General features: G+C 37.9%; 1 protein-coding gene across 10 annotated transcripts in view; it reads left to right on the forward strand.

The window, feature by feature from the left end:
- MAGI2 (membrane associated guanylate kinase, WW and PDZ domain containing 2) overlaps positions 1 to 24,173 on the forward strand; it is a 754,276-nt gene that overhangs the window by 637,532 nt on the left and 92,571 nt on the right. For all 10 annotated transcript variants that reach the window (XM_040595989.1, XM_040595988.1, XM_040595990.1 and 7 more), the window contains one exon: positions 22,374 to 22,405. In XM_040595989.1, coding sequence (XP_040451923.1) covers positions 22,374 to 22,405 — 32 coding nt within the window. The remainder of the gene's footprint in view (positions 1 to 22,373; positions 22,406 to 24,173) is intronic.

The following is a 24,173-nucleotide window of genomic DNA, read 5'->3' on the forward strand; positions in this document are numbered from 1 at the left end:
ACAGGCTCAGAGAAGCCGAGGCTGTTGGTATGGAACGGAGCCAGAGTACTGACTCACTGTCCATACTGGCTGGTGAATGGTTAGCCCATTCCTGGCATGGGACTAGAATAAGCCAGCAGCCAGTTTCACCCTGACACGATGTGGGAGATAGCACGGGGCACACACAATGCACAGTCGGGGTGAGGGGGCAGAATTTAACTATGTAGATGTAAACCGTGACAATAAAAGGAAGGCCAAGTATCTTAGATTTTGTATAAACCCTAGTAGAAGTTTATAACTCCTTAAGACATTTAACAGATACCAGCACATCGCATGAAGCACCAGCAATTTCCAAAACAGCCAGAAATTTCACTAAAAACATCTCTGCGTCATCTAGTGAATAAGCCTACCCCCTCAAAATTGGTGGACTTCAATAGAAGGAATACCACACCCTCAGTGCCCTTTCCAGGGACTGACCTCAGATTTACCTGTCTACCAGAGAGATGATTGGTTTAGTTTGGTTTGGTTTGGTTTGGTTTGGTTTGGTTGGTTTGGTTTGGTTTGGTTTGGTTTGGTTTGGTTTGGTTTGGTTTGGTTTGGTTTGGTTTGGTTTGGTTTGGTGGGTTTTTTGTTGGTCCAGGCTTGCTGTAGGGTGTCTTTCAATTCCTCTAGTCAGGAAGGCTCATACTCCCTTTTCTCCGAGTTGTCCTCTCTCTTGGGAAAGCCGCACAAGATAAAGCTGTGGGCAGCACCATCACCCTGCTAACACGAGTCTGGCCCAGGCAGCTCTGATCTCCTGCTTCCACAATCTCAGCCCACCACCAAGGTCTCTACAGCTTTGACTCTGCTTCTGCTGTTCTTCAAAATACAAAAAAAGTACCTGGTGCAAACTGGAGACCCTGTATCTTGTGACTTGCTCATCCCCAATTCAGGACTTCCTAGTCAACAGTACTGAGGGTTTGAAGTAATGAAGTTGTTAGGAGGATGATGTGGATTTTTGATTTCAGGCTTAGGGAAGTTTGCTGTCATCCTACTATCTCTACTCTTTTACATCCCTGAGTCAGTGGTGGGGATTTTCCTTCCAGGAGCTTCATAAAGGACCCCAGTCTTGCTTTAATTGCTTCTTACGGGTACTCTGAATTAATAGCAGTCTGTTCATGATTAATTTGCTCGTGAAGATATGCTTTTTGTTGTCTCTGACAAGAGATGTTGGGAGATACAAGGTCTGATAGCTCTCCTGCTTCTGCCATACTTTCTCCTCTCCAGACAGCTACTCCAGCTGTACATTTGCTCCTGATCCCTTTTCTCCTATTTCTTGGGAGTATTCTAATGTTGAGAGGAACTTGCATCCATTTGGAAACATCTGCATTTTTAGCCCTGCTGTATTCTTAAATGGCACGTATGTATCTATCATTTGTGAGTTTAAGGGACACTTGATCCTACAAAGGGAAGGTGCACGCAAACCTAGTTGTGAACCACTGGCCCTTTTGAAGGGAATCATGTGAACCATTGATACCTAGGAGTCAATGACATTAACTTCTTCTGTCCAACATGCTGCTAAAATACCCTCTTTTAGTTTTCTCTTTACAATTTACCACACCATTTTGCCTTGTCATCTCTCTGAAGTGCTCTGTTGTTCCTGGGCCTGTCTGCTTTAAAACTGATGGAAAACAAAGGTTCGTAGCTGACCTTTTTCCTTACCATGTCAAAATTATGAGCTTTTATATGACATCATAAATACAACAGTTTCCTCAGCATGAGTTATCTGTAAATATATTCTTCTCAAGCTGGCTTTTGGGTTGTTTTCATTTTTTGCTCATTTTTGTTCCTGTTCTTAGCTAGTAATGCCAGAAATATTTAATGATCAAAAATATTGTGAGTCATGCTGCATCGTCCACCGCATTGACTTTGCTGTTAGATGTCATCTTGCCCTTTCCCCCACCCCCAGCCTTGGTCGCTTCTCCCTTCCTGCCTTCCCTACACAGAAATCAATATTTTGTGCAAGATATTTTCATAACAGCCTTGTGAGAGGGGCAGTTGTCTTAATTGCAGAAATAAAGCCTCTGAAAGGTATTTTAGAAAATACTGTTACCATGCAAGAAATATTGCTGTTATATTAGCATAACTCCTGGAAGCGCTGCATTCCAGATTCATTTTTACAAAGCATGTCTCACCTTACAGAGTATCGTATTTTTAGCCGTGAAATATGTACTCTCCTAGTAACCTTCAAATTATTTACATCCTTTTTGTCCTACCCATTGAGACTGTTTTATACTTTGGATTGACTTGAAATCATTTTTTAAGTATCTTGTTGTAATCGTCTGGTATCAGATCTATTTTAATAAATACTTTACATGTTATAGCAGGTAAACTAAAAAATATCTTACATATAAAGACTTGTTTATTAAGGGATTCAATCTAAATCTTGTTAGTAAGAGCAATGGTAACCTCTCAGTAGCAGAGGGAATGACAAATTTGAACAGAGGGAGTCATGGCAGGAGACCAGTTATCCTGAAATTCACACTAATGAGACTTTCATATCTTTTCTTGTATAACTGATTAGCAGTGAAACAGTGTGCAATTGCTTCCATATTTCTGAATAAAAGAAAAAGAAACCATAGACCTCCTTAATGAATATGGATTCCTGAAAAAATAGACATCAATAATAGTTAGTAGCTATTACACTGTATTAATGGAAGTAGTATTAATTGCATTGTGTTTCAAAGTGGTAGTGTTATGGTTTTGCTGCTTCTTTCTTATTAATGTTTGTGCACTGTGTGGTACATTTGTGTATAATTTTGCAAAGCATTAGATAAATCTTTTTTACATATATTGCATAGGAGTTTTTTAATGACTGTTAGCAAGCATTTTGTTTCAAAAGTCCTTTTATTATTGGTGAAACTGTTTTCTAATGTAGGCTTATATGGTCTGTATTAAATTTGAACCGTGCTTCTCTCAAAAATGATGGGGACGCTTCTCCTAGGGACACGTGTGCCTAACTTGTTGATATTAAAAGAAGTTAGTTTGCACACTGGAGAAATAGGCCCCTTTAGAATACCTTTTAGCAAAAAGAAATACAAGTGTGTAGTCATAGATTCTTACCATTGCATGTCATAAAGAGGTAACTACCATTGCTCCAATGGCTATTTTACCATTAATTACTTATGCCCAAAATGAGACTACTTACAGTAAGCAGTCAGACGTTATTGTTACTAGGTCTACCCAGAGACTTGCCGCGCACCTAGGCTTGGTGCAGGGCTGCAGGAACTCTGCCTTCAGGACAGGCAACTCTCTGCTGAGGAGTGCAGGGCACATTTGTGCCTGGTGGCTGCAGCCCACGTCACTGCTAGAGCCCAGGAGCTCTCTTGGCAGCACTGCAGGCTGATTCCAGTCTTACTGGTATTAGTGAGTGGATTAATACTAATTGAAGAAAAATTTGTTTGAGAAAACAGATTTTTTGGCTTGCTTGGTTGGAATCTGGCCAGGCCAGAGAAGTTTCTCCTCTGTTCTTGCAAGCAGTATTATCAGAAAACCAGCCAGGTTATCTTGGACTGTGTATGTCAGTGAAAAATGGCATCTTTTAAAGCCAGATACCTCCCAAGCATGGCACATGGGAGAACCTACTGCAATAGTAGGGCATTAAGAAATTTGGTTTTTTTCTTAATTGCCCCTAGTCTAGGCTCTGAGTGAATCTAGCCTTCCCCAGAGGAGATCTGGGAAATCAGCCTAAGGAAAGAGAACTACAGAGCTGGACTCTGAAAAAGTACCATACAACCTGTGCTTGTGTACCGAGGCCTGTCTAAAGTTTAGTCTAAATGTGTTGAACAATGTCTCTGTTGGTTCAGTATAATGTAATGTCCTATTAAACATCTGTTGGGTTTCCAAATCTGTTGTCAAAGTACATTGTGTAGACGTTGTGATGTGGTGATTTGTAATAATAGTGCAATATTTGTAGCAATAAAGTAAGCTAATATACTATGAAACCAGTGAGTACATTATCTATTGCGCTACAGACATGAGGCACAGCACTGGGGAGATGGGAAGGCGCGATTTCCAGGCACTTCCTAAAACACTTACAAGAGCCACAAAACTCTCTTGGCTCTTATGGTTTGCCTGTCCAGTAAAAATGCAGAAACCAAATCAGTCTTCTAGATGAGGTATTTATCCCTGTGCAATTATTTAAGCAATTTCCTTTTACATTCTTGAAAAGGGAGGGAAGGCTTTAACAATGGCTACGCTTGCCCTCTATGTGTAATGCTCTTTTTTATTATTATTATTTTATAAACCAGGAGCATACATTTATTAAATACAACACTGCCCTTCTCAGGGAGCCTTTGGGTAACTCATAATTCAAACACAATCAAAACCCAACACCGGGATACATGCACTTTTGCTGTGTCACCTTCAGATTACAGTATAAAAAAAGGACATGGAAGCCAAAGCTGTCAGGCACAAGCTCTGAAAATTTACTCCCAAGTGTGTCAAAACAGATTTCTAAAAGAAATAAATTGCTTTCCAAAGCCAGATTTGTCATAACTTGGAAGAGTATTTCAGTGTATAAGAAACATACTGTGCAGTTTTCCTGTTTGGTAAATGAGAAAAATCTTGACTTTTATTTATTTTGTACCTTTATTACCAGGAGCTAAAACAAGGCAAGCTTTCTGTGCACACATTCCTAGGGTCACCTTATTTTTAGTATCTATTTCAGTTAGGTGCAAATGATATTTAATGGACTTTTTAGAATATTTTTCTCTAATGTAAGCATTTTTATTGCATTTCTTGTGTTTTAGATAGAGAACTTCTAAAGATCCTATGATAATTAGAAAAAGACTCTATATGCCTGAATAAAAACACAGACTCAGAAACTTTGAATAAGAAAATACTTTAGAGATCTTTAAATTCATTTTATCAGTTATTTTCCATTTTGACAATGAGTTGGGTTTTTTTCTCTAGCAGAAAGTTTGCTAGTATTTTAAAAGGATAAATGATGATGACGATGATGATAGCACTATTAATAATGCAGATTTTCTTAAAGAATAAAAAAAATCATTAAGTGATACTTCAGGGATTAGTTAGCATCGTAGAAAAGGTTTGCTGATTATGGAAAATATTGCAGTATTCGCTGCATATATTTCATTTCAAAGTCAACACCTTTTTCTTACTATCCATGTGAAATAATTTCTGTATTTTAAACTATTGGATCTCAATAAATGTGATTATTTTAGGCATCTGGGGCAGTTTAAACACTATCGTAGCTCTGAAGTAGCACAGAAGATGCTTTAATCTGTTCCTTAAGGAAAAAAAGTAATGGCCAGTAGAGAAACTTGTTCCTTTTTGTTGTATAAAAGTGATCCTAGTGGGATAGTGTATCAGAAGACTCAGCTGCTCTTTTGCATAGCTCTTAAACCTCACGCTATTTCACGTGTAACGTTCTCAGGAATAAGTATCAGGGATTACTAAAAGAAGATGGAAAGACTCTGGTGGAGTAGTTCAACTGTGTAACCAAAATGAAGGATGATTACATCAATGGGAGGTCCTAGAGCATTCCAGAGGGAAGTCTGGGGAAAAGTCCACAGGGCTTTCATCTGTGGACAGTGAGAGCCCACAAATGTGGCAGAGACAAAGACAGTCATCTCCATCCAATTTCTGCCCATTTTCACCAGCTTTTTCCATGCTTTACCCAGGTCCTTCCTCAGTCTGTATGTTTATTGTCATTCCAGCTCCATTTTCCTTCATGTAAGCAATTCAGAGAAGCTGTCGTTCTTGAATGTCAGCCCAGTAATTGAACTTAGCCTTGGTTTGAGCAGGAGGTTGGACTAAATGAGTCCCTTCCAATCCAAACACTTAATTATTCTATGCTTCTCCATCTTTCTCATGTTTGGGGGCCCGAGGTTCCAAAAGAGAGTGTCTGCGACTAAATGTAGTAAATCACCATCAGGATAATTTTAAACTTCTTCCACAGTACTTCTCAGAGAGAGAAAGGGAGTTGTTTAATCTTGTCTCCTTATTACACCATATTAAATATATATTTATATTAAACTTATATATATTTCTTTATATATGAGAGTTCTTTAGAAATTGGTGCAAACAGAAAGAATGAAGACGTGCTGTTTGATTTCAGCTTGCCAGATGTGTTCATTGAGATTATATACACAGCAAATTATTTTCACGCTATAATTGAAAAATAATGCAGTGTTTATTTGTTTATTATGTAGCATTCCTGAGAGATGTCAGTGGCTTGTTGGGTTGGCTGTAAAAGAACACCTAGATAGTATGATCCAACTAATAATGTTCACTACAAGGACATCAACTACAATGATTATTTCTGCCAAGGTTAATCTTAATTAAGCAAGAGGTTATCTTGCAACTTACTCACTGTATACCAGACTTTGAACTTTATCAAGTTCTTTCTCGTAATAGAAGCACATTAGGATGCATTGTACTAAAAGACAAACCAGCTATATAGAGTTTTGGTCAAAATGGCCCTTTTTAAACAGGCATCTCAGGATAATTAATTGTGAATGTAAATTTTTAGAGGTCCCTAAAGGCAAAGAAGCTGGAATTGTTTTACATGCTACATAACTTCAGCCTGTCTTCCCAGGTTTGCCTTGCAACACATACAGCCACGTTCACCTCAGCTTTTGCTGCCAGGCATCCTGTGTAGACAGCTACAGGGCATCCTCCCTCACTGAGCTGGGCAGCGAGCAGGGCTCCCTGCACCGTGAGAACAGGCACTTACTTCTGTGGTGCCATTCAGTTACTGTAAACATCTAAAGTAGCTGAAATGAATATTCTAAAAAAGCCTATTCTTCCCTGTTGATTATTAATGTTTTTAAAAACTCTCCTACCGAAGTTTCATATTTAAATTTCTACTCACATTTGGTCAGATGAATCCCAATTTAACTGTAAAAAAGTTAGATTTCTAGTCTACACTAGTCAAAAGAGTTACCCCTGCAGTCAGTGGCAGAAAATAGGCAGCTTTTTTAGATGATGACTTAAGTAATTTTGTTCAGTCATTGCTTAAGCAGCTTGTTCTCTGAGTTCACCCATCATGCGCCACTGATGACAGAGAAGTCTGGCCGAGGACCATAGTTTAGTTAACCAGCCAGCAAGACAAGGCTGAGTGAGATGAGTCCAGCCCACACACCAGAGGCAAGCATAGAAGAACTGAAGGTATTAAAAACCCCAACTGTATTATCACAAAAGTTGGAATCTGTCTCATGCACTATAGCTAAATCTGGGATCCCATTTATGCTACCATAGAATGAAATACGGGTTTCTTTATAAAAGGAAAGTGATAAATGTGGGCTTGCAGAAAATAGATTGTTTCAGATTAAATATATATTAATATCTCTATTAATATTGCAAGTTTGGTTATAAAATGTAGTTGGTTTTATATAATGGACTTTTGTAAGGCCTTACATGCAACATCCTCAATCCCGATTTAAAAATGGAAACAAGTAAAATTAGTATGGCTTATTTGAATTGAAGAATTGGTTAACTGATTGATCTTTTAACATAATTATAAGTAGGAAATCAGTGAGGGAATTTATATTTAATGAGCTTCCTCTAGGATAAATTCTTGGCTTTTGACTGTATTTCACTTTTTATGAAGATCCTGTAGAAAACATAAAAGCAATATTGATAAAGTTTGCAGATAGCAGAGAGATTGGTCCACGTCATTGGACAGATGACACATTACTGATAAAGAGCAGTGTGAAATACTTAATAAATTAAGCATCAGCAAATAGGAAGCATTTTTACACAGTTGATGTGAAAGTGTTTCCTGAAACACAGAGCAAAGAATGCAGCCCACACTTGCCAAAGTGCTTTTGAATCATTATGGATAATCAGCTAAGCATAGCATCACAATGAAAAAGGCAAAATCAGCACAATTTCTTAAAATAAAACTTACTGTTTATATGATTTTCTTAGTAAGATGCCATTGATATTTTATTGCATTTATTAGGAATTTTAACAAAATCAATGAGATCCTGTTCTAGATTGTTTTCCCTCTGCTTCTTAAATTCATATTTTCCCATCTTTTTTTGCTTTTTACACATGCACTTCAAAGTTACGACATGACACTTCCATATACTATGCAAAGGCCAAGCCTCTTGCAGGAGTCTTAACTCAAGTTTCTCTTACTGTTAGTAATGACCTGAAATGGAGGATTTCTCTAGGATTTTCCATACAGTTTTTCATTAGCAAAAGTAATGACTGATTCAATTGTCCATGTGCAATGTAGATAGAAAGATGTTTCTTTAATACCCAGCTCCTATAAATTATCTCATTTCTTGTACAAGCAATTAAGCATATTGTTTCAGAATTTATTTCCTGTGAGGAACTTGCAAGCACTTGTTCATTAAAAGCTTGTAGAAATGGGAAAAAATAGGACCTGGCTTGGGGAGAGTGGTCTAAAACAGAGCTGAAAGGATAGAAACCAGGTACTGAAGAATTAGAGATTCAGAAAATATGTTTTAGTCCATGTAAACAGTTCTCTAAGGAATCATGTTGTGGGATGATCCTTGTTTTCAGCAGAGGAAGCACAGTCCCTGATATACAACAGTCTGGGTACCAGAGTCTACCAGCTATAAAAGTGCTTGAAAGACATTTATGGGTAATATGAGAATTGATTTACTTAAAACAGCTACAGCCATCCTCAGTGTCAAATAGATAATAGCAGTCTGACGGAGACCATCTGTCTGGTTTCTTCCAAGCGTGTGTGCTACCATCCTTCCTCGGAGAAGCACCTGGGGGTCAGGCAGGTCCTCCTGCAGTGGAGACAGATCACCCCTCCCTGAGGTCCTCCTCATGGAGAGACATTTCCAATGGCTGTGGGATCAAGGCAGAGAGCTGAAGATCTGCAGCCTAATCCAGGAACCTCCTGAGACGAGCAAGGAGCAGACACATGAGCCTCAGAGGGAATGGGATGAAAATTGGGGGCTGGCAGGGAGTAACTCAGTAAGCCATTGTTTTCACTGGAATCAAGCACCTGTAACATAGGGACAGTGAGCAGGGCAGGCTGTTCAGAAACCCCTTTTGCTTCTATATTCTCCAGGTAATCATTTTACATTTTCACTATATGAAAACTTATGTATTGTACTTATAATAAAGCCTGGTGGTTTGGGGTTTGGTGAGGTTTTTTAGATATATCTATACACACACATATATATAAGAAAGCCTTTGGAGCTGTCTATAAGAAAGAATCTAGGTAGATGTAGCTTAAAACTTTGGCTAACCTAGAAGAACACCTCAGGTGGGAAGAAAGCACCAAATCAAAACCAGCTACATTGCCACAAAACAAAAAGTAATTTCTTCACCAGCATCCCAGGCTGACATATTCTGCACGTTGCAGATCAAAGGCTTGAGTGCTGGAACTGAAGACTGATGATGCTTCTCCTCCTGAGCTGTAACTCCGACATAGTATCTATGGCTATTAAATGTGAGTTAGTAATGAAGAAACAAATTAACACAGAAATCCTATGGATTTCAGAGATTTTTATGAAAGGGGAAAGTCCTATTACACCAGCTTTACAATTTGGGGTGATAAAACACAAAGATAATGTACATCATTGTAATTATGAAATCAGAAAAAGAGCCCCAAATGGAAATATACTGCTACTACTTTCCCTTTTGCTATTTAAAACTACAAACATTATAATTGGAAATACACACAGATGCCAAAGAATAATAGAAATAAAAAATAAATAATAGTGGTTTAGCATGCAATATAATAAGTAAGAAAACATCCATTTTCTGTATTGGAAATAACATTGCAAATTAAAGCAAACAAATTAAGGAAAGAAAAATTAATGCCTGTGAAATTTTCCAGGTGGAGGATCAAACCTAGCAATTAGAGAGTAAGTATTAATTCTGAAGTATTCAAAAGCTTTTTTTTTTACCCTCCCCTAATTTGTCTGATAGTTAAAAGAACTGCAGCGTAACAAGATACATGTTTATGTCATTAAATCAAGATGCGTCTATTGCAGAGTGCTGGTGTAGTAGTTGCCATTGAGTTGCATTTCTAACTCATTCATACTAGGAAAGGATATCTGGATAAAAATTTATGACTTGTGTTTGTGCATGGAAGTATCCATTTTTATTCATTAATATGGGATAGCTACTTGCACACTGTTTTTCTCAGTTCTCATTGCCAGTAAATAATCTTTACCAGTTTAAGGAGAACTGTAGATGTTCATCACGTCTTCCATTTAAGGTCTTTCTATAGCAGAACACAACTTTCAGAACATTCTTCATGGAAAAACTGTGTTCAGTGGAGGATCTGAATATATTTTTGTTTGATTTTGGTTCTATACTTGTTAATACATTTCAAATTGCAGCAATACTTTCTGATTATATATAACGGTATATAATTTTGTTGAAACTAGAATGGTATTGTAATTGGTCTTCTCTCATCTATGAAATATTAAGTTTAAAAAAGCTCCCACCAGGACAGAGTCCTAGATATTTAATTTTTTTTTTACCAAAGAGAACAGCCACTGAGAAATATAGCAACTTAGTTTAGGACTATCAGTTGCCTGATAGATCAATAACTTTACGGTATGAAAAGCAAAGGCCTGCTTAGAACAGGATAAATTACTTCAGGCTCCATGATGTCAAGAACATCTAATATTTAGTGCTTACTAAATATTAGATGGTCCTGCTAAATATTAGATAGTCAGGAGGTATTTTTTTCTATAACTTAACTAGAAATTTCACCTGCCATCTGACTTACTTATTTTTTTACCAATATACAATTGAATAAATGTTCAATATATTTTGGAAATGCAGCTTTATGCACAAGAATGGCTTTAGTGAATCACCATTCACCGATGAACACTCCCTTTGTCAGAAGAGCACTAACAAGCTCTAATTTGAATGAATCTTTTCCTTCCCCTCCCCTGAAGTAGACAGTCTGTTGTTGATCCCTGTGACATGAATCATACATTTAAAATTAGCTCATAAGGGTTGAAAACAATTAAAAAAAAACACAAACAAAAAAAACCAAACAAACAAACAAAAAAAAAAAAGCCAGGGGCATATTCCACTACAAACTATTTCCTGTCCTAGCTGGTCAGGATTATACACCAGCAAAACTGTATGGTGACTTGGTAAAGAGCACGCAGATCTACATTATAGTGCCTTTTGCACTACCTATTCTTCAGGAAAGCCCAAGGAAAAAGCATATATCACATCCAATTTGATGACCATCAATGATTAATTGCACTGTTCCTGTTCATCCGGCTTCCTTCAGCCAGCTATCGTCTTCAAATCCGTAGGTTTTGTTCTGTGATCATACGGGCATACTGAGGTGTGTGGGTATACTGAGGAAGAAGAAGACATTTTACAGATCCAAGTGTGCTGTCTTATGCAGTAAGTTCTGATTTTAAAAAAAGAGGGGCATACATGCTAGGTACCCTAACAAGTCTTTCTAAAAATGCTAATTTTTTAGCTTAGGCCAGCTGTGAGGTCCACGAGGTGCTTCACGGTTGTCAGCACCATAATCTTCTCTGTTTAACTTGTCATGTTTATCTACTGTTCCAATTTTCTCAGTATTGAGGGGTTATTTCCATTATGTTAGACATGTCTAAATCTCAACAGTCTGAAATAAATTTATGTTCCTCTGAGAGACAGAGCACAGTCACAGGGGGAAAAAATTACCTATTCACAGTTTTTCTTGCTTTTCCTTGTAACACATTCATTTAATACTTTTCACTTCCCAACTATCTTGTCAGGATCCTTTATCAGCATCATTTTTTAGTGCTCTGTTCATTAACTTTGAAAGTACTGCACAGGACTACGTGTGACCAGCACACAGTCTAAACATCATAAAATTCACATCAATACTGTTCCTCTCTCATTAGACTTAAGGATACAGGTCTTCTTTATGTTAATTGCTCATCTCCAAACCTTCAGGAATTCAGGGAAATGTGACTTTTTTCAACCCTTTTTGCAAGCCAGGTCATCTTGATGGATTTGTCATGCATCGTACTCTTTAGTGTTCTGTACCGCAATAGTATCAGGCCCATCAATCATTATTTCTTGCTCATTTTTTTTTCTTTCAGGCTCCTGTGGTCTTACACTAAATCAAAACTTCATGTCATTTTAACCATTATGATTTAGATCTCTGCAAAGCTTTTACTAATTCAGCTTTGTTCTTCTTGATAATTAAGTTGAATATTGATAATTACCTCGTGATTGGGTGAACATCAAAGCAAGGAAGTTTATCTCTACTAGGTACATGTCAGTGTAGACAGTATCAGATCTTCAGCAGCTCGAAGTGAATTACCTGGAGGTTCAACCAGAGAACTGAGAGTTTATAAATTCACTGTCTTCACAGTGTTGTTACTCCTTGGACACTGGCCTTCCACTAACTTATCCCTTGCCAGATATTCCACTTTCCTACACTAAATGGTGTAGTTTCACAGCTAAGGCTCAACCATGTAAAACCTGAATCTTGTGATAAGTTTTTTTCTCCTTAGTTAGTCTTTTCTTGCAGTCTCCCACTGTTGGTCAGTCTTTCTGTTCTACCTGAATCCCTATAACAAAAAATAAACTGGTCTGTCAAGCTGGTGCTGGAGCAGGAAGGGGGCAGGAAATTGAAGGAGTGAGACCCTGAGCTCACTAACAGGCATCCAGGACCACCTGAGATGCACTGGGATATCAAGAAATCTTCACTGGAATGGCAGAGTCAGTGAGAAACTCAGGTTTGTCCAGGATGACAGCTGAAGCTCTGAGGTCTCCCATAGATTCTGTGTCATCCAGCAATCTGTGCTGCCAATCCAGCACAGATTCCAACTAACATAAGGTGTGGCACCCTTGGTATTATACCTATGGTTCTGCATTTGCGTTAAGTTCCTAATTCACAGACTATGACATCAAAATTTGGTTGTCTGAATAGCAATTTCTAAATTTGGTGCAGGTGTCTGTATGTCAATTATAATCGATGGGGGCTTCAGTAATCTGCGTAAATGTAGGCATCCTGTACTGATTGAGATGCCCTTGGGTATCCCACCTCACCTCCCACTTACAGGTCCTTTGCCACAGCTGGCAACACCATGAGGATACATATTCCAGCCCAAAAGACACTAGGTGGTGATGCAACTGGGCTGATATCTGGAAAAGATTCAGTACAAACAACAGAGCCTAGACAGTGTTTCAGGGCACTGTGAGGTTGCCATCTCTGTTTGGTTAAGCTGAAATCTTTCCAGACTCAGTTTTGGCTGTTCTGCCTCAGTGGCACCACGGCTTGTGATGTGCTGGTTTTCTGTCTCCCACGTTAGTGTAGCATTGCATTGCCAGGTCTCCCACTCAGAAATAGTCATAGACACAAAGGGCATTTCCCTACATTTCCCTATTTTTATTCTTTTATTAGAGATTTTTCTGGTCACTGTTGCAGAGAAAGGATTAGCTGTTTTTCAAATCAGGATCAGGACACAGAGAGGGAAATCCTGGGGACAAGGAGAAGTCTGTGAGAGTTTGGGGACAGGCCTTTAGAGAAGGGGGCAGCAAAGAGAAAACATGGATGCAATCAATGAATTTGGAAAAGGAGGAACTAGCAGGATAGATGTCAACAGTAAATATCTGGTAACTCCTTTTCATCAATGACTTAGTATTAAGCTTACATATAAGCAAAGGTTTGAATTTATTTTTGAATATTTACACACACACACTCACTTGCTGAAGACTTTCTGTGAATGCATTTTCATGAAAAGGACTTTAGGACACTGTGTACAAACAACTTATGCTCCATCTACATTTTAACAGAAAATATTGGGAACATGCCTTGATATTCATCAAAGTGACACGCCATAATGTAAACTGAGATTCCTCTAATGTGCTTAGAAAGTGTAAAAGCTTAAATGGAAGCAGAATCTAAAAACGTGAAAGAGCAGAGACACTGGCATAGTTAGAGTTTCTGGCTGTCAGAGAGCTCCAAAAATACAATGCAGTATTCCTGAAAAGTTAATTTTGAAGCTTAAATTAGCTTTCAGTAAAGCCAGGCTGAGTTGTCAGACATGTTCTTAGCAAGCACACAGTCTTTATGGGCATGGCAACACTCACAGGCCCTTCCAGAAGCAAGTCACGAGCTGTCAGGGCTATGAAGGCTCACTTTATATTCTAAATTATGTTGCTGATTCAGTGTGTGTGACACATACCAGTCTTTTCACCTTGCTGTGTCTGCTCTGCTCAGGGGGAGTTAGGTGCAACAGTATGTTTACCCAAGATGGTGCCTTACATGCATTACTAGCTCTTGCAGTATTTAAGTAGTATAGTAGAGAGCGTAATCTGTCGCCTGGACACATGAACCAGCAGCTCTGATTTTAGCAGCACTGGATAACACGCATGAGCAAAACTGGAGGTTCTTCAGGGAAAATTTCCTTCTGCCAGACAAAAGGTTCTTCTTTTTTTCCTTTTTTTTTTTTTTTTGTCTGTACAGAAGAATAACTTTGACCTTTTCAAGGTGTTGGTAGTCTACAACCTGTGAGCAAACTTCTGAGATCCCTTTCTCCACTCACCATGTGTTAGTACTTGGGCATGCAGATTTCTGCTAATTGGGTTAGTATTTACTTAAAATACATATGTTATAGACTCAGTGAAGAAAATAACAGTTCATTCAGTACTATTTGCAGTTGCAAATCATAAACCAGGATTTGGACCTAAGAAATTTGAACTTTTAATAAAAGGCAAGAGACAAGGGTCTTCCTCCGTATCATAAGATATCTTTTTCCTCTTTAGGTCAAGTTTTCCTGATAAAATCTATTCTGAATTGTACTGTACCAGCGTTTTCTCTATTCTGAGACATGGCTGTCCTTCAGTTAGTATGGTTTGCTATCAACAAGGAAATATATCTGTAGTAATGTAACACTGTTCTGGTAATAGGTGCCAGAAAACTTCCTATAAAAGTGTCACGCAATGAGACATTCCATAGGTGTTTAGTATCAAACTTTGCCAGTGGAAAATAACCTTTTTCTTTTTTTTTTTTTTTTACTACCAAGCTACTTCTTCCAAAAATGTATTTCTCATTTCCAGAAGCTGTTGTGTAGATTTTTATTATTTTTCCCAACTCTAATACCTTTAAGCATCCAAAACTGTCCATGAGAGTGTTGCATTTGCCTGTGCACTATTTTAGCCATGATCCAGAAATTCTCTGCCTCACATCCAGATTATTCAGGAGGAGATGGCATTTAGTTTGTTGGTTTTTTCTAGTTTCATAAATTATTTTAAACCTCTGACTGATAAGCAATTCACAGAGCTGTAGCAGCCAAGCAAAATAAATAGCTGTATATCCATTAGAATGTAAATTAACTTATTACTATGCCAGCTTCTGACCTTTTCTGATAGCTGTATTCTTGCTAACAAAGACTCTGCTATTCGTGAAAGTGAAAACTTAATGGTAGCTTGAGATTCCCTGGTGTATTTTGGAGGAAATTCTCATAGACACAGGTAGCCAGTGAGGGTCCCAGCTTGAGCAGCAAGTACTTCTATCATGCATGGCTTTGAATAGCTATCCTTTTTCTAATTATTTGTGAAGAAATGAATATCAAGAAATTGTTACTTAAGAAGGCTAGGTCAGTGAAACTTCATGAACTGCACAAAAAGTGCTCCTGTGTATAAAAAGCTGAATATTTATTTAGTACCTGATCTCACAGTCAATTATGGTTCTTCATCACTTCTATAGACTTCGGTGAGATAAGATCAGGTTTAATTTCCCAAGGTACTCCTCTACTTCCACATCATTTCTGATAAACCTCTGCAGCTTGCACTTTCTGCTACTCATCAAGAAATCTGAAAGTTTGAAGGGAAGAAATACAGATTTGGACTCACGATGCCCCCAAGTCACCTGGAGAAAAGATGAGCCACGGAAGGTGCTACCACAATGGGATCTAAAGATCCAGCTGGCCTTCCTGTGAACTGTGCCTGCTCTTTGCCTTGCACCTTCACAGAGTGACGGTCTGTGGGCAGGAATGTGCTTGTTCCTTGGAGTCATTTTTCACGGGTGTGGTAGGCCAAAGAAAGTGAGAAATAGTGCTGATTCGGACTGGAGTACTGCTGCTGAGCAGCCTCACTTGGGCTGAGATCAGGAGCAATGGAATAGTGGAGCACAAAACAAAATGCCACCACAAGTAACTGCTGGGGATTGGTTTGTGCTGTTGCGAGTCTCTTCCAGGCAAAACTGTTTAATATAGCCCTAAAGAAGACAGAACCATTTCATAGGGCTTTTATCTGAACCTGCGTTTGATATAACTGATGACTGTAACCAGCCTTCATCTCAGTGCAGCACCGTGCTACACCAGTTACTGGCCATGCTGCGAGGGAAAAGACACTGGGTCTAACCATATGTAATGGTGTGGGCCTGGCCAAACATGATGGGTCATTCATCTTGCTCTGATGTGGGATGCAGTGATTTTTGACCCATTGTGTCAGGTGCTATCCCAACCAAAGACCAAATGGATCCTCTACAGCATAGCACCATCACTCTGAGGGAAAGCTGACAACAGGACTAGCTAACTATGCTTGAAGAGCTAGAGCTCCCAGTCTTCTCACACCTACTCTTTGTTTCAAGGTAATTCAACTTTTTGTTGTTGCTAGAGTAAGAGCTCAATACTTAAAGCTGTTTGAAAAAGATGGACCTTTGAAAAAATACTACTACATGGTAATGATTGGTTTTATTAGAAACAGAACTAATTGTCAGTCCCTGTACATCATCTGATATTGTGAATATGACATGACCAATTCAAATTTTTATCACTTGCTTGTTTTTGTAAGTATTATTTCCATCTATTTTAATTCATTGTTTCCTTTTAGTTTTTTTTTAGTATAGTGTATAAATGAATTGAATGTACTTGTTCTCGTTGATGCAGTTTGTTTTCCTGAAAAAGGGAAAATATCTGAAGAATAATTGAATAATTGTTATATATTTGTTCTATCTATTCCAAAAAATACCTGTTATACCTCCCACCATTTCTGGGAGAGATTTCTCCCACCAAATTACTGGAATTTTAGCTGGAGGATGTTTTGCATCTTAATGAGTGAGCCCAGTTGTGGCCTGTGTTCTGTGCACCTGATCCAACCACACCTAGCGTAGCTCAGCAAAAGGTAAACATACAGAAGCAGAATCCAGGTGTAACACGAATGGTAAGAAGCAGTTCCCTGCATCCTGCTGATGGTGTGCAACATGAGACTGAACTCTCAGAGAAGTTCTCCATTGTCACATCCATTTGAAGTTAAGGGGTATTTGATGCCTCTGGAACTGAGGCCCTGGTGTAGGCAACTAATAGACATCTGAGGGATTCCAGTAAGAGAAAGAAAAGTACGGGGGGGGGGGGGGAATCTAGTTACAGTAAACATATACAGTGACTTTCTAGAAAGGAAAACTTTTGCTGATGTGAAATGTTGTCACATGGACATTGATAAGATACCCATGGAGTCATTTCATACTCTGGGAGTGCTCATCAGCCATCTGTTCATTGACTTACAAGCGTCTACGTGAGAAAGTTCTGCACAGTGCTTGGGACAGCTTTGCTCAGGAAGCCATATGCAACAAGGCTTTTACAGCACCAAAAAAAAACCCCAAAAAACCCAAACCAACAAGAAGCCCAGCAAAAGCAAAACTCTTGCTGTATCATCAATGTGACAAGTGACATGGAGGGAAGTTGACTTGCCCTGAACATTGTTTTGGATTCAAAGGCTTTATCTTTGATCCTGTTGAGTTCCTCCCTGCAGCAGTACTACACATCGTCACTGCAGAAATCAGACTGTTCCCGGGTTTCAGTTTAATTATACATACACATCTGGCACAGAGGTGAACATCATTACAGTTCCTGTGGTTTAGCAATACCTACTTTAGCTACTTGTGATTTTAGCAGGTCTTAAGAACTTTTCCAGGATCAATACAAAATAGGGAGAATAATAGAGATGGAAATGCAGCAAGAAGCATCTACATGGCAACAGACTAATAACCAAAGGCTGGTTTTGTATTACTGACTTTACAGAGTATGCCAAATTCAGCATTTTTATGGAAAAACAAACAAACAAACAAAAAACTAACAAACAAAAAAAAAACCACCAAAAAACCCAAATCAGGACTCTATCTTGCAAATGCTCTAAGTTCCGTCTGATAAGCTGCTTTTAGAAAACTAAACTTTCCAACAATAAATACTGGCTGAAGTGTAAGGCATGTGAAATCTGTAAGCATATTTTATGATGAAAGCGTACTTAAACTTGTGTATAAGAAGGAATAGTTGCAATGAGTGTGATATGATTTGTCTTTTGTTATAGGATATCTTCATCGAAAAGTGGAAGTACAGTAAACTGAAGCTGGAATTTGCCTTGATCTGAAAAAAGAAAAAAAAGTTTCCCACAAATATATTTGAATCCAAAATCTGTTTTCTGTTACTGGTGTGTTTTAGTAAAGTTACAACATAGAAACCATCACAACACTGATTTCCAGGGAAGCTCATTTTGGAAGGTGGTAAATATAATTTAAAAAGCAATGTCAAAAATAATCTTTCTAACACTGATTTATGAGAAAATGTAATTCTGATTTTTCAAAAGCGTATAGTTGTTACTGTACCTCAGCTTATTTATTTAAAATAAATCAATTACAATTTCAATAAAGGTGTTGGCCATCCGCTGCTGTACTTTTTTACAGTTAAATGGCCAACTTTGAAAAACAGATCATTACATTCTCAAAACTAGCTTTGGAGAAGCCTATGAGGTTATGTTTTTAATCCTGTTATGCTTACATGTTACATTACATTACACTAGGTGGTGACCGTAGCATTTTCCTGCTAATGCCTGTGTGCGTGGTGGTGGTTGCTCTTTGAGACAAGCCAGTAACCCCGCCCTCCTTTCTGAAATTAATTCAGACCTGTACTGCTGCCTTTGCAAGGAGTGTTAATAAAGACTTATTTAAAACTAACAGAAAGATACGGGAGTCTTCAGAAAGTGAGCCACAGCTTATCTGGTGAAGCTATTACAAGAAGGGATGGCTATCAGGCCCATGGGTGAGCAGAAAGCCACTCATGGGAAGAAGAGGCTGCATGAAGTATGTTTAGGTGGTTCTGAGTTGGCTTGTATTATTTCAGATTTTAAAAATGTATGTGAATATGGGGTTTGAGGGGTGTTTACATGTATGCACTGTTCTCAGCTACTCAGGTTTGTATAGAAGACATCACAAGTTGAACAGTAGGGGGTTGGGAGTTTGGGGAGGGAGAACTGGAAATCTGGAAGTGGGATAAGGAGGTTGTAAGAGTTTATCTGGTATGTGTGCCTAGTTAGATGTGAGTTGATTAGAAGGTTGAGCGATGCCAGTACTGCATTAATACTCAAGCAAAGCTGAAAGCTGCACTATTTGGAGAACAAATTTCACCCTTGCGACTAAATCGTACTGAACTGCCAGTCTGCCGGCAGCTGCTACCCAGGTGGGGGTCCCACTGTCTCTGGTGGGGAATGTAATGAACCAGTGCCAGAAAGTCAAAGAAAATTTTCAAAGGAAAATGTGGCATTGTGAAGTGAGGTCAAACTAATTGACAGGCCATTGCTTCTCGTTGCCAGCTGTAGACATGGATGCAGGAGGCCAATACTGTGGAGTATGCACTAAATACACATTATTAAGATATATTCTTCAGGTGAGCTTCTGAGCCTCAAATTTATACGGGTGTAGGATTTGGTCCTGTACTTACACAGAACAATATTTAAAGGTGGAAGTTAGAAGGGAGCATGCAGAATACACAGGAAAGTGCATTTGGCTTCTGTGCTTTTTCATGTGAAGTTTTTTTACACTTACAATATGCTATAAACACATACTCCTGTATTCTTGAATTTACAGCAATTGTTTTGTGTATTTAAATACCAGTGATAATTCTGGATGTTTGGTTCACGACAACTATCCATAATCAGTCTCATGTTGAATAACTGATAACACTGTACATTCTCTAAAGGTCAGTTTTGTTTAGATTGGGAAAAAGGATGTTTAGTTCAGCTGAGAATACATATGTTATGTAAGGCAACAAAAATGCCATAAAATACGTGAAAGGTATAAGATAGGATTTGTTTTATGGAACTACATCTTTGTAGTCTAACACCTAGACTTAGATATGTGAGAGACCATCTCATCTTACAAAAGGTCTTGGTCTAATAGCTGAATTTAAATCTGAAGAATGGATTTTAATATTAGTTCCAATGTTTGTCACCTATAGAGATTTTTGCTTCTAACATGCTTTTGTACACATATGGATATCCCAATAGTTTTAAAAAATCTTGCTTTGGATCTTTTACTTCCATGGCATCCTATATCCATTAGTTTTCTAAACATAATTTCATGCTGTGTGAATAAATATTGCCTTTTATTTGTTTTAAGTGTAGCTGTTGTCATTTGTATGTCGCAGTCTGTGCACATAGCCTCCAAGCTAAGTATAAGTCCATGTTCTCCTTGTTTGGGCAAGTAATTAATTTTTTTTAATTCACATATGTTTTTTTAAAACCTCACTTGTTGTATATGTCATTATTGATTTTATATATACTTATATTTTTAATTGATGATAAAATTTTCTGATAACTCCAACAAAACATATTTTTAGGTGGAGACAGCAAATAAATAAGAAAAAATTACCAATCAGTTTGACCTGTAGTAATTTTTGCTGACAGTAAGTTATGGGGAGGGAGTGTTACCTCTACCAATATTTTGTGAACACTAAATCAGGGTAGTAAGTTGATTTGAGATACCTTTCAGCAAACCTCCTTGCAAGTTTCAAATCCTACCTTCAGCTCTGAGGGGAAAAATACTTTTTAACTTTCACTCTTTTTAGCTGTACAGAACAATAGCAGGTAATAAAAAGGTAGCCATCTGCCATCTAAGTTATTAAATGTGTTTATATTATGGAATTTTTAATACTGAATGCGATGTACAAGCCAGACAGGATGCCTGTAATCTCAGCTTGAATTTGCAGATGGAAAGAAAACTCCTTGTTAATGTAGTTGTTTTTATCCAGAGACTGTGGAGTCAGTAAACATAAACCTTTCGAGGATTACTTTTCCCCATGTACTTTTTGTTTAAAAGCACTATCAGCTTATATAGCAGCATTACAAAACAGCCAGTGTTTCTCTGGAAATGGTTCAAGAGCTTTTTCACTTCAAGTTTTTTTCAGTCTAAATGAATTAGATACCATGGCAGAAAAAAATAACCTCATTATCATAGAATTCTAGGAACCTTAAATGCTATGTACAAATATAATTCCTGCTGTGACTTGTCTGTAGAAAGGTACTTTCCCTAGTGTTCTCGTGGTTTTAATTTTTTTCTAGACTCACCTTACAAAAATAAATAATAAAGTCAGTACTACTCTTACAGCTTAATTCCTTTTTCAAATGAAAGAACAGCCTTCCTATTAGATGTCTCAATTTAAGCCCCATTTCTGTTTCTGATAAAACAAATTAACTCTTTGTTATTAGCTTTTAATCTTACTGAGGAAGGTCCACAGACTTTTTTTTTTTACCTGCTATTAAACTGAGAATGAGTTTTTTAATGAAAGCTATGCTGAAAGCAGGTATTTTAACAAATGTTTCTCTATGTCCTTTGAAATGCTTCTTGTTATTTAATATTTTGTAAGGTTTTTAACCTTGTGCTGCGTAAGATATGAACAGTGTTTACAATGGGTGTTTCAAATTATCTCCTTTTATGAACAGGACTATCTGGAGGTTTAAAAATTTGTAAGCTACATTACTTGAAATTCATGCGTCAGTAAACCAAGGTATCTGTCAGTCAGTGAACAAGGAAAAGGAAATAACTAGTTGCATAGAATAGGTAGTCATGTCTACCACTTGCTAACTGTGTCAAAAAAAAAAAAAGACAGTCTCAAAACAAGCAACCCTCCCAAGACCTGACTACCTTCTCTAAACTGATGAAACAGTTATTTTTCTCCAGGCTTTTCTTCTAAAAAAGTCTCTTGTATTATTAGGTTTTGTTGATGGGATGTTCTGAATTGCTTCTTCTTAAAGGTGCGACTGTATTTGACATATCAATACCAGGTCATTTGGTGTCTTTCCCAATGTCCACAAGGACATTTGGAAGTCCTTTTGCTCAGTTCTTTTAATTTCAACCTAATCCCATGCTGTTTGTAAAGTATGGCAATGATCTCAATAGCTCCACTTGCATATATATATATATATATATATATATATGTGCATATATATATATATATATCTTTGTATATATTTTTTCTTAGAAATTATCCCCTGTGGTTTGTGTTTTCACCCCTTCTGTGTAGAGAAGTTTCATATGTATCAGTATTACCTGCAGATCTGAAAGAAAACGGGAGCGTAGACACCACTTAGCCTCCACTCTTTACGCATCAGAAAAAACTGCTAATGTTATTTTTTGTTTATTTCAGGTTTCTTTTCTCCATGGAAAACTCCAAAGCCTGTAAGTTCCCTTTCAAATTTATATACATTGAGTTAATGAGTATCGCTGAAAGCAAGTTTCTGTAGATTTGCATCTAACCCTCCTGTTCCCACCTCATGAGACACCTCTCAGCAGTGCCCCAGCCAGGTGAGACCGCATCAGGGGTGGCCTCAATGATAAGCTCTGCAGATCTGTTGACTTGGAGTCTGCCAGCAGCACTCCGGAGAAGCGAACATCTCAATGTTAAGACGGGTGTCAAGAACGAGAAATGCAGTAGCTCAAAACTGAGGGGTCTGGAGGAGAAGACAGCAGAAGATCCCCACAAAGAGATCAGCCTAGTTGGCCTTCTAGCTGGCAATCTCTTTGAAATAAATAGATAACATGCACTTTTTCTGGTTTACAAATGGCTTGAGCTTCACATCCTTAAAGTGATTGTTATTCTTCCTTGCGTTAGTAGATCTAGCAGAGCTGGAAATAGTCACACATCAAGTGAGAATTTGGACTAAATAACTTATTGAGGTGTCTTCTAACCAACATTTCTGTGTTTCTATGATTTTGATATTAAATGTCAAGGTATGAAGACCTTTCCTGCTGCAAGACTGTAAGCAATGACTGTATTTATTCTGTTGATACCACACTACATAATTTTTTGAAGTTGTGACAGAATTGACAGTATATAAAGAAATTATAGGCTACTGGTTTTGGTGGTCTGGTTTGTTTTGGGTTTGTTTGTTAGGTTGTTTTTTGTTTTTTTTTTTTTAAATTTGCCTTTTTTATTTAGATTGTAAAGACCTTAAAGTAGTGCTTATGGCTCATCAAAGGTGAGTAGAGGAAAAAAAAGCCCTGACTCTGCCTGAAGGATTCTAAGAGCAAAAGAAATAAAATTAACGATATTTTTTAAAGGACTTGTAGCTTTTTTTTTTCTTTTTTTTTTTTGGGGGGGGGGGGCGGGGGGGCTGTATCTTGAATCTGGACAGCTTCACATCCTCTCATATTGGATCTTGGCATGTTTAATGCATACCAATATAATTTTTGTAGTCTGTCAAGTACAAATAGCAATTAATTAATTAGCTGATGCAACTCCATCAGACTGCTTCAGCTTGTGGGTGTTTTTGATGTAAAAGGCTAGAGGACGGATGCAATTCATTGGATGAAGTATTGCATAAGTTTATGGTTTATTCATCTAAGTAGCAGGACATTTGTGAAAATAAATCTGTCTATTAAAGGCTAGCTTGTTATCCCCAGTTTAAGGTTTCTGTCTGACTGGGGCAATCTGCTTTTAATCTCAGGTAAAAAGGGATGAAATAGAAAACTTGGAACTTACTTGTTAAAGATCCACATTCAAAGACCTCCCATTGCCAGCGCTCACCCTCTGAACTTACATACCAAATATATAAATACCACCATATTATTGATGATTGCCTGCACAGTTTTGTTATATCAACAGCATAGCAGTTTGTGTTCAAGTAGCACTTGCCAATAATTAGAACATAGAGAAACAACCTGAGTGATGCAGTTTTCCATGCAATGGTCTTGAGGAAACCAGGGCTCACAGAGGAGTGTAACACCACTGTGGGCAGGTACTGTACAGGCGAACCTGTCACAGCTACTCTGTGTTAGGGTAGTCCCAGCAAGAGATTTTACAAATGATCAACCAGGTTAAGGTACATTCTGTCACCACTTTAACTAGAGTAATAATCAGACGTAAATTTCTAGTGCTCAAGACGTGAAGATAAGATTGAAGCCAAGTGGCCCTGAAGAGCCGAGTGTCTGCAGGCAGTCTGAAGCA

The sequence above is a fragment of the Falco naumanni genome, chromosome 5 (assembly GCF_017639655.2).
Source record: "Falco naumanni isolate bFalNau1 chromosome 5, bFalNau1.pat, whole genome shotgun sequence".
Taxonomy (NCBI): Eukaryota; Metazoa; Chordata; class Aves; order Falconiformes; family Falconidae; genus Falco; species Falco naumanni.